Source organism: Ailuropoda melanoleuca, chromosome 10, assembly GCF_002007445.2.
Source record: "Ailuropoda melanoleuca isolate Jingjing chromosome 10, ASM200744v2, whole genome shotgun sequence".
Classification (NCBI taxonomy): Eukaryota; Metazoa; Chordata; class Mammalia; order Carnivora; family Ursidae; genus Ailuropoda; species Ailuropoda melanoleuca.
The window spans coordinates 37,693,105-37,706,137 of record NC_048227.1 but is presented as its reverse complement, the minus strand read 5'-3'; the positions used below and the strand labels follow the sequence as shown (position 1 = coordinate 37,706,137).

At 60.7% G+C, this 13,033-nt stretch overlaps 2 protein-coding genes across 6 annotated transcripts in view; both read left to right on the top strand.

The window, feature by feature from the left end:
* Nucleotides 1–8,927, top strand: part of UBE2I (ubiquitin conjugating enzyme E2 I) — a 14,399-nt gene extending 5,472 nt beyond the window's left edge. For both annotated transcript variants that reach the window (XM_019800662.2, XM_034670672.1), the window contains exons 4-7: nt 488–560; nt 3,937–4,046; nt 4,499–4,578; nt 6,966–8,927. In XM_019800662.2, coding sequence (XP_019656221.1) covers nt 488–560; nt 3,937–4,046; nt 4,499–4,578; nt 6,966–7,029 — 327 coding nt within the window. In that variant the 3' untranslated portion in view covers nt 7,030–8,927. The remainder of the gene's footprint in view (nt 1–487; nt 561–3,936; nt 4,047–4,498; nt 4,579–6,965) is intronic.
* A 3,542-nt stretch (nt 8,928–12,469) lies between these two features.
* BAIAP3 (BAI1 associated protein 3) overlaps nt 12,470–13,033 on the top strand; it is a 14,816-nt gene continuing 14,252 nt past the window's right edge. Inside the window, exon 1 of one of the 4 annotated variants that reach the window (XR_004628545.1) lies at nt 12,470–12,708. The gene's annotated coding sequence lies outside the window, so the exon portion shown is untranslated. The remainder of the gene's footprint in view (nt 12,709–13,033) is intronic. The other 3 variants (XM_034670669.1, XM_034670667.1, XM_034670666.1) reach the window with 3 other exon arrangements.

Genomic DNA, 13,033 nt, shown 5'->3' with positions numbered 1-13,033 from the left:
AGCCCCCCCCCCCGAGCCAGTGGGTTAGGACATGGCTTTGTCTGTAGGGTGGTGTGGTTTGAGTTCGTCTGTTGCGCACCCAGCCTGTGCCTTTGCTAAGGCCATTCTCGCTCCCTCTTCCAAGGCTGTGGCAGGCATGGCCATCTCCCTCCCAGAGGTGGCTAGGGAGGGCTGTTGGATCGTGGCGCTGGAGGGACGGGCCTCGCTGCGGCTGCTCAGATGAAGATCCCGAGCCCCCATCCTGGGGTCCTGGGGGGCAGCCCGCCAGGGCCCTGCCTGTCTTCCCAGAAGTCCAGCTCCAGCGCTGCTCCTCTCCGGGGACGCACCGACAGTCCTGTCATGGGGACGGCTGGTCTTCGGGCTGGTTTAGTAGTGCACCTCCCTGTCAGCACGGCGCGGGGGGACGTGCTGTGGGACCCAGTTTCTCCTGGGCTCAGCCCGCGCAGAGGTCAGCAGCACTCCTAACTGTAACTTCGTTTCCCAACAGACTCCCTGGGAAGGAGGCTTGTTTAAGCTACGGATGCTTTTCAAAGATGATTATCCATCCTCACCCCCAAAATGTAAGTCGAGTGAAGTCCTCCAGAGTCAGTCTGCCAGCATATTCCAGTGGAGATCTGCAGTCCCGTGTTCGGTTACGGGGGGCAGCTCCAGGGGCTCCCGTCCCGGAGCCTAGCTGGGTGTCTGAGCCCATTCGAGCCCCCGGGCTGGGAGGTACACGTCATGGGCTTAGTCTCACATCCTGATTGCAATCCGCCGGGAGGCTCTGGGCCCTCGTGTCTCTTGGGGAGAAGGTGCCACTACCCCGGCCCCGGCAGGGATGGGCTTGCAAAGGAATGTGGTCCAGAGCTTCGCCCCGACAGCTCTGTTTCCCTCACTTGGTATCGCTATGCCTGCTGGTTACAGTTTCACGTGGAGCTGTGGCCATGTGTGTGGCACGGCCGGACAGTGCGCTGAAGCCTCCAGAGAAGGCTACGGGGGGAGACAGAGGCGGTGTGTAGCGCAGTGCTGCTTACAGCACCAGAGTGCAGCTTCGCACAACTCAGACGGGGCACCAAGTCCCTCCTGTTTTGTAGCTGGAGATCCACCAGCCCTGGGCACGGTCGGGTGGTGGAGCGAGTGAACACATGCCTCCATGTGCAGAGGCGTCCGGCACAGTCCGTGCAAGGCCGGGCCGCAAGTCAGTGTTCTCACTGCAGTTGCTCATTCAAAAGGTAGAAATACGTTCTCCATTAGAAGGGCATCTACCAGAAGAATTTTAAAAATTAGTGATTAGCAGGGTAACCACTGGGATGGAGACTTTATTTGGGGTGGTTCTCCGCTGTTTGAATAGTTTTTGTTGCGGGCGAGTGTTACTGTAAATAATTGCTTTAGAAGATGAGACAAGTTATAGTTGCTTTTCTTCTGTTCAATGTGAAACTGGAATTCTAAGCAAATGCAACAAGGAAGGGAAAAAATCCCCAGAGAAGAGCGGGAAAGGGAGACGGGTTGCAGACGTTCTTCAAGACATCCCTTTATGAAGGTTGTGGGATAGAAGATTAACACGCAGAAACCTGTCTTCATAAAATTGCTACACGTGGAAGTGTTTAATCCAGACTGTTTATAGTGGCATCGAATACTGTGTAATGAATCCAACCGAAGAGGTTCAGGAGCTCTAGACTGGAGACTCCAGAGCACAGATGAGAGAAGCCAAGGACAGCCTCCGGGACAGGCCGCCTGGGCGCCCTGGATGGGCCTGACGACCCAGTGTTGTAAGATGTCCGTTCTCTCCAGGCCCATCTGCAGAGTCCGTGTGATCCCAGCCAGAATCCAAGCACATTTTTGTGGAAATGGCCACGTGGACCCTGACGTGCAGGGGTGCAGAGTGCCGAGAATGGCCGTGGCCCTTGGAGTGCCAGGGGTGGTTGTGAGGCCCGGGCGGAGGCTCATCTGTCGAGGGCACCCAGCCCCGTTAGCAGGACAGGCAAGATGGGAGCCAGACGGACGGGCCGCAGGGACCCAGTGATTGAGTCACAGGCCTGCAGAGTCCAGACACGCCATGCGTAGGGTGGCTCAGATCTTGACAAAAGGAACATGAGGTGTGGGGAGAGGGTGGTCCAGTGAATGGACTCAGCCCACAGGGTATCCCAGCGGAAGAAGGGAATCACCCTCCCACCCTGGACAGCCTTCCAGATGGATCTCGGCACAGTGCACACGGAGGTGGGGCGATACAGCTCTTAGAGGAAGGGGGGGCGGGCAGGGAGGACGCATCTTCTTCACTTGGCATCACTTGGGTGGGTTTAACCAGTGAAGCACAGACAGGCGCCCCCCGGAGGCGGAACGACGGTAAGTGAGCTTACGTGGCGCTCAGGACCAGGTTCTCACCAGGAGACACGGGTGGGAGTGAGAAGGGGAGAAGGTTCTGTGCGTCCGTCAGCACTTACCCCGAATACGTACCGGGCATCTCCGAGTCAGTAAGGAAGAGGCAGCCGGCAGAGGAGAAGGCGCCCGACGTGGTGAGCAGCCCGTCACCAGCCATGGACAGCAGGGCAGCAGGTGCCCTCGCGCCTCTCCAGAGAGGGCACATCTTGAATATTTCCCTGGGAAAGCCGTCTGCCGTGTCTGCGGAAGCCGAACCGAGGCCTGCTTTGGCCCCAGCTGCTCTACCCAAGCGAATATTCTGCAGAAACAGACACGTGCTCGCCAGAAGCCGGGGGTAGCCCAAGCATCCGTGAGCAAACCCGTGGGGGCGCCACGGGGGACCCGGTGCACAGCTGCCAGAGGGGAGGACCCACAGGTGTTCACAACCCAGCGATTCTCCCAGACGTGATGACGCAGGGTCGGAGCCGGACTCCTCGTGGACATCGGCAGCGAGCCCTGTGACGGGTCAGGGAGGGGGCTTCTCTGGGCAGGGGAAGCTGCTGTCCCCCACGGGTGCTTGCCAGCAAGAAGTACGATCAGAGGAGCAAAAAGGCATACACGGAGGGGGAGAAGGTTCTCGCTAGACGTTCACCTGGCAGGGCTTGTAGCCAAAATGACGCGGCGGGCCAGCAAGTAGACCGTGCGTTGCCGTGAATGAAGGTGCTCACCCGCGGAGTCGCCAGGGCTGCGCTCCATGACCGCCGTCTGCAGGCTTGTGAGGCTGTGGGCACCGGCCAGCCCTGCAGGGCACACGGGAGCTGGTAACGGGCAGTAAGTACTTCCTTTGGACAGACGCACACGCGGCGCAAGGAACCCTCAGGAACGGTCACGGCTTTGTGGCGGCCGGGTGCAAGGAGCGGTCGCTCTCGGGGGTGGGGAGACACCACTGCGTGCCGCACTGTGCGCCCTGAGAAGTGCTGGCCCGGGGTGCTGCTGGCCCGGGGTGCTCCTCGGGTGCTGGGGGAGCAAGAGCAGCTCGGGGTGGTTCCAGCTGTGTGTGTTGCTCTGGGATTTGTCAAGCTGCTCTCAGACTCATTGTACTTTTCTGGGTAAAAATAAATAATGTATTACAATAAAGTGAAAGGGGGAAGGTGCCCAGATAAAGAGAGACACCCTCAAACTGTGGGTGACAGCCCCCAGGGAGGGTTCGAGGCAATTTCTTGCTCTTTTATGTTTTGCAGTTTCCTGCAAGTGTTCATTTTTTAAAAAGAAAATTAACTTGTGTTTTAAAAGAACGTGCAGGGGGACAGTGTGGGGTCCTACAGTCCTCTCTCTTTGAAGCAGGATGATCTGCTCGTTTTGAAGGGCCTCAGAGTCCTCCCCAGGACTGTCCTCATCAGCTGCGGGCCCCACCACCACCTTCCCGAGTCTGGGCTGGCTTGGGGAGGGGCCCAGGTCCCTGAGCCCGGGAACTGTGCAAGCTCCCCGCCCCCCACTGCCACCTCGCGGCCGCATGCCTGCTGGCCAGCAAGGCGCCCAGTGCAGGGGAGGGGACAACAGTTGCCATAGAAACGTGTTTCCTTCCTCCCTGTGCTCTAGGTAAATTTGAGCCACCGCTGTTTCACCCGAACGTCTACCCTTCGGGCACAGTGTGCCTGTCCATCCTCGAGGAGGACAAGGACTGGAGGCCAGCCATCACGATTAAGCAGGTAGGGTGCAGGGGTCTGGCCTCAGCCTTCCTGTGGGGCCAGAGGACAGTGGTCTTGCTCTGAAGCTGGGGCCGATGTCCATCCTAGGAAAGCTTGCCTGCCTGCCTTCCTTCCTTCTTCCTTCCTTCCTTCCTTCCTTCCTTCCTTCCTCTCTCTTTCTTTTCTTTCTTTCTTTCTTTCTTTCTTTCTTTCTTTCTTTCTTTCTTTCTTTCTTTCTTTCTTTTTTTCATTGGATTTTTTTTTTAAGGTTTTTTTTATTTGACAGACAGTGAGAGAGGGAGAGGGAGAAGCAGGCTTCCCACTGAGCAGGGAGCCAGATGCGGGGCTTGATCCCAGGACTCTGGGATCATGACCTGAGGTGAAGGCAGACACTTAATGTCTGAGCCACCCAGGCGCCCCGAAAGCTTGCTTTTGTAACCGCTGAGCTCCATGTTCTTTTGTCTCTTACGCAGATCTTGTTAGGAATACAGGAACTTCTAAATGAACCAAATATCCAGGACCCAGCTCAAGCAGAGGCCTATACGATTTACTGGTAAGTACTGGCCTGGCCCCACTCTCTGTGGCCATGCGCTGGCTTGCACGTGCTTCCTTGGAAGGGGTCCGGGCTGCCGCTTCTGGCGGCCTGCTTGGATGGCCCTGAGACATGAGCCGTGACCAGATCGAGTGAGGTGGTCAGGGAAGCGTCTGAGGCCACGAAGCAAGCAGGCAGGCCCTGTAGGCAGTGGGAGCTCCACGTGCAAAGGGTCTGTGGTGGGCAAGAACGGCTAACCACAGCGCTGTTGAGTAAGGGGACGGTCAGGAGCTGGAGGTCAGGTGACACGGACTCCCATTGGCTACTTTGTCCCTGATAAGCTGTGACCAGGCAAACCATATGCCTCGGTGAACCCTAGTCCAGCTCAGAGGGAAAGGCCCCCAGGTGTGGGTGCGGAAGGAGGCATGTGCAATACCATGGCTCCCCAGGGGCCCCAAACCTGCCACCATGTCCCTCCTGCTGCCGCTCCCAGGCCTGCGTGTGGGCCATAGAGGAGTGGCACTCCTGCCTTGTTCATGGTCACCCAGCTGCCATGATGCCCCCACCAGTTGCCAGGCGTTCACTCCTCATCCCAGCCCTTCCCTGCGAGGCACTGTGGTGGGGGGAGGGAGGAAGGCCTGGTGTGGCGCCAGGTGAGCGACAAGGTTAAACCGAGCACCGTGAGCCTGGCCTGGGCTGGGTGGGGGCCTTATGCCGGGTTGGGGGCTCTCACCCCCGCTGCTCCGCATTCGTAGCACGGCTAGCACGTGGGAGAGGCCCGGCAGGGGCGTGCTGCTTCTGGGGGGCATTTCTGGAATCGGAGCCGTGCCAAGGTCAGGACCGTCCTTGCTGCTCTGGGCAGTGGCAGGTGACAGGACCATCTGAGGGAAGTGCCAGGAGAATGCATTTCTCCCCCGAAAAATGCGTCGGGTCCCTAGGCCCAGCCCAGTGTTGGCCCGGGCAGCAGGACACTCCCAGCTGGGGCTGAGGGGCGCGTCCCCAGTGGGCGCAGCGGGAGGTCACGTGTCCCATTGCCGGCTGTGCACCAGCAACTCGTGAGATCCGTCGCCCTGCCCTTCCCCCCTCCCCGAGCTGAGAGCTGTGCAGTTTCACCGCCACATGTGTCTACAGAGGCGCAGTGGCCCAAGCCGCATGTGCAAGGCCACTCAGGACACGCTGCATTCTCATGGTGACCAGGTGCCCTTCAGAGAGCTTGCTGGCCTTGGCGTGCGCCTTGTCACGGGTGATGTTTGCAGTGGCTGGTGGTGGCCACAGGCGCCACGATGCCACTGTGAGCAGCCGGCCTTCTCGTGCCTACGTTCACAGCACTGGGGTGGCAGGACCGGGGGCTTGCTGTGGTGACCAGCAGGCCGGGCGCGTGTGCGGCCGCTCCCTCCTGCTGGGTGTCTTTTGTGCACCCGGGCGCCTCGCCGCCAATGCTGCCACAACCTCGTTCCCACGATTTCTTCCGTCAGCATCCCCTTTAAGAGCACGCTGGGGGGCGCCTGGGTGGCACAGCGGTTAAAGCATCTGCCTTCGGCTCAGGGCGTGATCCCGGCGTTGTGGGATCGAGCCCCACATCAGGCTCTTCGGCTATGAGCCTGCTTCTTCCTCTCCCACTCCCCCTGCTTGTGTTCCCTCTCTTCGCTGGCTGTCTCTCTCTGTCAAATAAATAAATAAAATCTTAAAAAAAAAAAAAGCACGCTGGGACGCTTCAGCCCGTCCTCATGCTGCCAAAGGCCACAGGGCCTCCCTTGGGGGACGGCAGGGCTGACTGGGCTGCCTCTGCGCTTGGGCCTTGGGGCTGCGCCCGGCCACAGGCAGGTGTCGTGTGGCCTTGACTCCTCAGCTCTTGGTGGCCCCGGGCAGGTGGCTGCCTCTCTGGTGCGGGCGCTGGAGCCTGTTGCCAGCTGAGGGAAGTCCTCTCGGGGGCCCTTTGTCCCTCCACCCTGGGAGCCCCTGCACACCCCGGGGCCCGGGCTGCAGGTGACCCGGGCAGCGCCCTGAGAGGCGTGCATGAAGAGAGCCAGCTTGGGACCCCTAGTTTCCTTACGGAGGGCACTCCACACCCCCAGGCAGGTGTCCTCACGTGCACACACTGCCCCTGGGCTCCATGTAGGGTCCCAGGCCAGCCGCAGAGGTCCTGTTGACCCCCTGGGACCCCATGGGGAAACCAGCAGGAGTCCCTTCCGTCTGTAGCCCAGCAATCCGGATTTTCTCTTCAGAACGATGGCAGCTGCTTCCAGTTCAGGGACCCGTAACTGTCCCACGCGCGTCACCCCCAGCAGCCCCGTCGTGTGTGCCCCCCCCCCGCCTCCCTGATCAGAGGCCGTCCTCTGAGCCCGCGTTGCCTTCCGTGATGCCCTGGCCCTGAGGCTGACCTGTCTCTCTCTTGGCCTCCTCCTCAGCCAAAACAGAGTGGAGTACGAGAAGAGGGTTCGAGCACAAGCCAAGAAGTTCGCGCCTTCGTAAGCGGCGGCCGCGGCAGCGTAAGAAGGAAGGGATTGGTTTGGCAAGAACTTGTTTACAACATTTTTGCAAATCTAACGTTGCTCTGTACAATTACTAGTCACCTGGGAGGGTGGGCGGGCGCCATTTTCCATTTCCGCCACTGGCACGCAGTCCTGACTCGCTGAGCTGCCCGGTTTTTCATACAGGGTCTCTTCCTTCAGTCTTTTGTATTTTTGATTGTTATGTAAAACTTGCTTTTATTTTAATATTGATGTCAGTATTTCAACTGCTGTAAAATTATAAACTTTTATACTTCGATGAGCCCCGAGGAGCTAGTTTCCTTTGCTCGCGGACGCAGGCATGCTTCCCGCCGTGTAGAGCTACACGTAGCCTCCCGCCTCGCTCCCCGCAGAACCCAGGTTGTGTTGCTTATGAGCCTCAGATCCAAAGGCAGCCGGCGTCTCGTCTCCGCATCACTTCCTTTGTGTTTATATGGCGTTTTGTCTGTGTTGCTGTTTAGAGTAAATAAACTGTTTATATAAAGGTTTTGGTTGCATTATCGTCATTAAGACTGTGAGGAGGCGGCCTTGCGGTGCGCTGGCCCCCCACGCGGCTGCAGGCCCGTGGAGCAGAGCTCGCTGTGCTCCGGCGCGCCTGGACCCGCGTGGCGCTCGGCCTGGGCCTCTGTAAATAGTGCCGTGTGCAAGGACGGTGTGTGTCCAGGGCTTGTCCCCCAGCCCAGGTCTTCGGGCTGCGCAGAGAGCAGATGTGGTCAGCTTGGAACTGGTGTCTAGAGCCTTCTAAAGCTGGTTCGGGCCAGACCCTGCCCCAGGGAGGACTGCGTGCCAGCAGCTCCCCTCTTCCTGGCACATGCTGGAGCCTGCCTGGGGGGCCTGCGGCCTCCTGCTGCCCGCCCGGCCTCACCGGCCGCCCTGGGATCGTCCTGCGCCAGCTCCCCAACCCTGGGTGCGGGCGGCCCGGCATCGGGACAGACGCCCCGGAGGCTGGACTGAGGCCGCCGTGCACAGGTACTTCCTTTTTCCTGAAGGACTCTGAGCCCGGTCTGCCTGTGGGGCTGTTCTCAGAAAGCACCCCGAAACCTGAGCTGAGCTCCGTGAAGTCAGCTGCCTGCTCAAGCTGGGAAACGGGCCTGGTTCCTGGCTCAGCCTCAAGGAGCCCTAGACGGAGACGAGGAGAAGCAGGGGCCGGGCCCGGTGAGCACAGTGCCCTACACCAGCTGACCTCGCCTTCCCACCCTGGGGACCCTCGCTTTCCCAAGCGGGTCACCTGTGGCTCCAGCACACGGACTGAGCTGGGGCGGGAGGGCTGGTCCCAGGGCCCTCGGTCAGGAAGGGCATCTCGATGTGGCCCAGCAGCAGGACGGCAGTGAGAGTGGGAGGTGGCCTCCTCGGCCCCTTGGCCACAGTCGCTGCGTGGCTCCGAGGTCCCAGTGCCTTGCTCACTCGCGTAGCTGGACGTTTAGCAGAGCTCAGCTTGATGTTGGTGATTTATTCCTGATGCGAGGCCCTTCGGGGGGACTCCGCTGGCGTGTTTGTCGCCTCTCCCAGAACGTCTTATTTTGTAATGACTGAGATACACTTAGGAACAGCCGCACATGTATATGCTTAATGTATATGGAAATTCAATATATTTTCTAGTTGAAGCATTCTAAAGTAATCGATGTTTCTAGCAAATTGTTATGATTTCAACTAATGAAATGTCCTTTTGTGCCCCAGTCCTTGGCTTAACAACGTTGTGACTCTTGTAACAGGAAAAGTATGGAACGCGTCCATCCTGTTTCTGGTGTGAGGGAAGAGAGTGTGTTCCCAGCATGAGGCGCCTAATGATTAGTAAGGAATTGTGGGCAATACATTAACCACTGTATCCAAGAACCCTGTGATTAAAAACATTTCCACAAACTGTGGCCTGCAGGGCGTGTCCTTTTCCTGCCCCGCCCCACAGGCCCCCACCCCTGCCCGGGGCCTCCCCTGCTGCCTCTTCCCCATGGCCTCAGTGTCAGACCCTCAGGGCTCCGTGGGGGTGGGCAGGGCTGGTGACCCTGGAGGCGGGGTGGCAAGTCCCCTTGGTCCCCTCCGAGACCAGGCACACATCCTGTGCTGACCTTGGCCCTGTGGCCAAGTTCCCCCTGCATCTCCCGGGCCTGCCAGAGCAAGGGGTCCCTCCTGGGGCCCCAAGCTGTCCTTGACGCCTGGGGCGGGCCTCTGCAGGGGACGCCAGCTGCAAGTGAGTCCTCAACTCAGACCCGGACGGTGTGTCCTGTGGCCGGCACTCCCCGGAGAACCTGGCCACAGCCCCCCGGGCGGCGGGACCCCAAGAACTGCCCTGGCCCCCCTGGACGGTCCCGCCCAGGCCAGAGCCCGCACCCTCACCATTGTCCACCGTGCAAAGCCGCCTCTTTCCCTGAGTGGGCGCACGTGGCAGGCTCTGCGGATGGGCAGCCTCCATTTTGTGGTTGCCATGACGACAAGTTGCCAGGTTGGAGGGCTAGGCTGAACACTGACTTGGGCCGGCTCGAACCGGTCTGAGCCTGCTCTAGCAGGGAGGGGCCCGAGAAACGCTGGTCCAGGATCCGTCCCCAGCTGACCCTGGTGCTGAGTCTGGGGGGGTAGCCTGTCGCCGTGGCCCACGAGGCTCGTCTGGAGTTCTCCAGACGCTGGGACCCCACCTGTGGAGGCCCTGGCCCTGACCGAGGGGGCTGATGTAGGACCATGGGCTGGAGCAAGGGGCTTGGAGCACCGGGTCCCATCCACCCTGCTGTCGCGCATCCCAAGGAGCCCAGCACCTGTCAGGAATTTGCAGCCCCAGGGCCTTGGTTCTCCCTCCCTGATGGCTACCCTTGCAGGGGACCTACCCACCACCCTCCTGAAGAGAGGGGCCCTTGGGGCTCATGCTGCCCCTCCCACTCCTGGAGCCCCAGAACCTGGCCCCCCCCAGCCCTGCCTCCTGATGGGGCACACGAACTTTGTCCCCTCCAGGGCCCTCACAGTGGGGCCAGTGGGGGAGGGGCCTTGCTGGGAGGTGGCCTGCATACCTGCCTCTGGACCAGAAGCTGATGGGCAGGCTCAGTGGACAGACAGTGGACAGCACTCTGGCCAGGTGGCCAGACCTCATGGAGACCTCTGGAGCCCCATCTGGGCCTGCTGCTGCGCCCCCACAGAAACCTCAGGCCCACAGCAGCACCCTTTGGCCACCAAGGCCACCCTGGTCTGGCGCAGGCTTCGCCTGTGCAGGTGTTGGCCCCACTGTGCTGCCGCTGACATCATCCCAGAAGCAAGCATTTCGGGTGAGGGACCAGACCCCCTCCCGCCTGGGGCCACCTCTTCTGGCAGAACCACCCAGATGGCACAGGCAATGGGACAGATTCCTGCAGTCCCAAGTGCCCTGGCCCAAGTCCCTGGGCTGTGCCCCCACCATTCTCCAGGGCCGTCCCCTCTTCACACCTCTGACAGGTGCCCAGGTGCAGGTGGGAGCGGGTGGGAGGAGCCTGACTGCTAGGGGCTCTGCCTGCAATTGCAAGACCTGCCACCAGAGGGCATGAGGTCAAGAAGCTTTATTTATTTATTTATTTTAAGATTTTATTTTATTTTATTTTTTTAATTTATTTATTTGACAGAGATAGAGACAGCCAGCGAGAGAGGGAACACAAGCAGGGGGAGTGGGAGAGGAAGGAAGCAGGCTCACAGCAGAGGAGCCTGATGTGGGGCTCGATCCCATAACGCTGGGATCACGCCCTGAGCCGAAGGCAGACGCTTAACCGCTGTGCCACCCAGGCGCCCCTAAGATTTTATTTTTTTTTAAGTCCTCTCTACACCAACGTGGGGCTCGAACCTACACCCCCGAGATCAAGAGTTGAACGCTCCACTGACGGAGCCGGCCAGGTGCCCCAAGCTTCTTTAAATCATGAGGGGTGGTGTGGCCTTACAGAGATGTCCCCCACCTCCCCTGCTGCCCTTCCTGCTCTCCAACGGACATCCGGAGTGTCTATCCAGAGCCCGGGGGTTTTCTCCTGGCCCTAAGGAAGGAAAGCTGCGGCCCCGACCTGCCCAAAGCCCAGAGGGTGTGAGCTCCACCTGCCCACCAGCCTGCGGAGCCTGACCCCTCTAGGTGAGGTGTTTGTGCCCCAACTCCTGCTGTGACATACGCATGCCCCACATGGCCCCCTCCCCACCCTCTCTCCTTGCAGGGGGTCACCCCCCACCTACAGAGGTGGGGACTGAGTCCCCTGAGGGCCAGCCATGGCCATGGTCCCCATCCCCATCCCCTATGGACCCAGAGGGTGTGCAGCTGACACTACCCAGTATACCCAGTACTGGCTCCTCACTGAGACCCCCCCTCGCCGAGGGGTGCATGCTGCTGCTATGTCCATTTTACAGACAAAAGGGAAACTGAGGTCCAGGGCAGCAGAAGGGTGTGATGGGGCAGGGCCCCTCCTAACTTCCTGTTTATAGCGGCTGCAGGATCTCATCTCTTCACCCCAAAGCCATTATGATCACCATGGCAACCAGGCCTGTGTTTGTTCCAACAGGTTGGCAGAACCTGATGAAGGACTGCAGGGTGGGGGGCATCGGCTCTGAGATCCTGGCTCAGGACCTGCCAGTCCCCAGGGGAGAACATCAGCTGCCCCCGCCCCAATTCCTGTCCCATGCAGGGGTAGCTGGAGCCCGGCTCCCCTGCTCCCCTCCATCCCAAGCAGTTGGTGCGTGGTCCTGAGCACCCCTGTCCCCATGTGCCTGGCTGTGCTGGGCCAGGATGGAAGCAGGGCCTGGAGGCAGAGAGCTTCCAGCAGGAGAAGCCACCCTGGGAGCTCCGTGTCTCCTCCAGGGCAGTGTGGACATGCGTGAGTTTGGACCTAGGAGCTGAGACAGGCGGTGTCCCCATCAGAGCAGTGTGTGCCCCATCCTGGGGTGATGGGAGAGGTGCTGGGTCCCCTCTGGGCTGGGGAAGCCAAGGCCATGCTCTCCCCATACTCCCTCCCCCAACTCCACGGAACGGGGCTGCAAGGTGGGAAGTTCACAGCCTGGCCGCCGAGCTGCGGCCAGGCTGCCTCCCTGTGATTGGAACTCTGGTCCTCCACCTTCAGCCCACAGCTCAGCCAACCCCTGGCCTCCCCCCAGCAAGCCATCCTTGCCTCTGGGCCTGAGGGAGTGTGTTCTGGGCCTGTCTTTCGATTTCCCACACTGCCTGGGGCCCCACCATTAGAGATGAGGTCCTTCGGGTTAAAAACATCTCCAAATCGGTGGATCCCCTAAGTACAAGGTTGGCTGATGATCCAGCAGGATCGGCCAAAGGCAAGGAAGGGATCTGGAGACCCAGTGCACCTCAGAAGTCTCCAGAACCTCTGAGCAGCCCCTGCGTGTCTTCCAGGCCCCCCTAGCACCACCTGGAGCTTGTGAGAAACGCAGCTGGTCCGCCCCAGCCCCGACTCCTGCAATCAGCAGGTATGTCTGGGGCCGGGCGCAGCAATCTGTTTTCACGAGCTCTCCAGGTGGACACGGCGCGTTGCTCGTTGCTCGTGCCAGTTTCAGGGCAGCGCCAGGAGGGGCGAGGAAGAGCGCAGGCATGGGGTCCGGCATGGGGTCCCGCCCAGGCCTGGACGTTCCAGCCGGCTGTGAGACGCGGCACCCGGCCCAGCCAGGGCGTCGGGGGCCTCCCCTGCGCCGCGGGGACGCTGTCCAACAGGTGAGGGGTGTGGGGGGACGTCCTGCGATAATGCCTGCAGCACCCCTCGCCCCGGGGGGAGACTGGCGGCGGAGTTGACGCAGTGGTCCGAGCTTGGGCTGGCAGGCCCTTCCAGAAAGGTCTGCGCTGCGGCCCGGGCCGGTCCTACTCGGTTTCTGCGACTTCGGCCTCCCGAGGGTGCCCGGGGGAGGGGGTCCTGACGCAGCACAACCCGCTCCCCGCTCCGCACCCATCCGCGGCTGGACGGACGGCCGGGCACCCCGCTCCCCAGGGAAAGGGGCTCCCTGGCCCGACTCCCCTGCGGCGGGCGCGCGCGGTGGGGGGG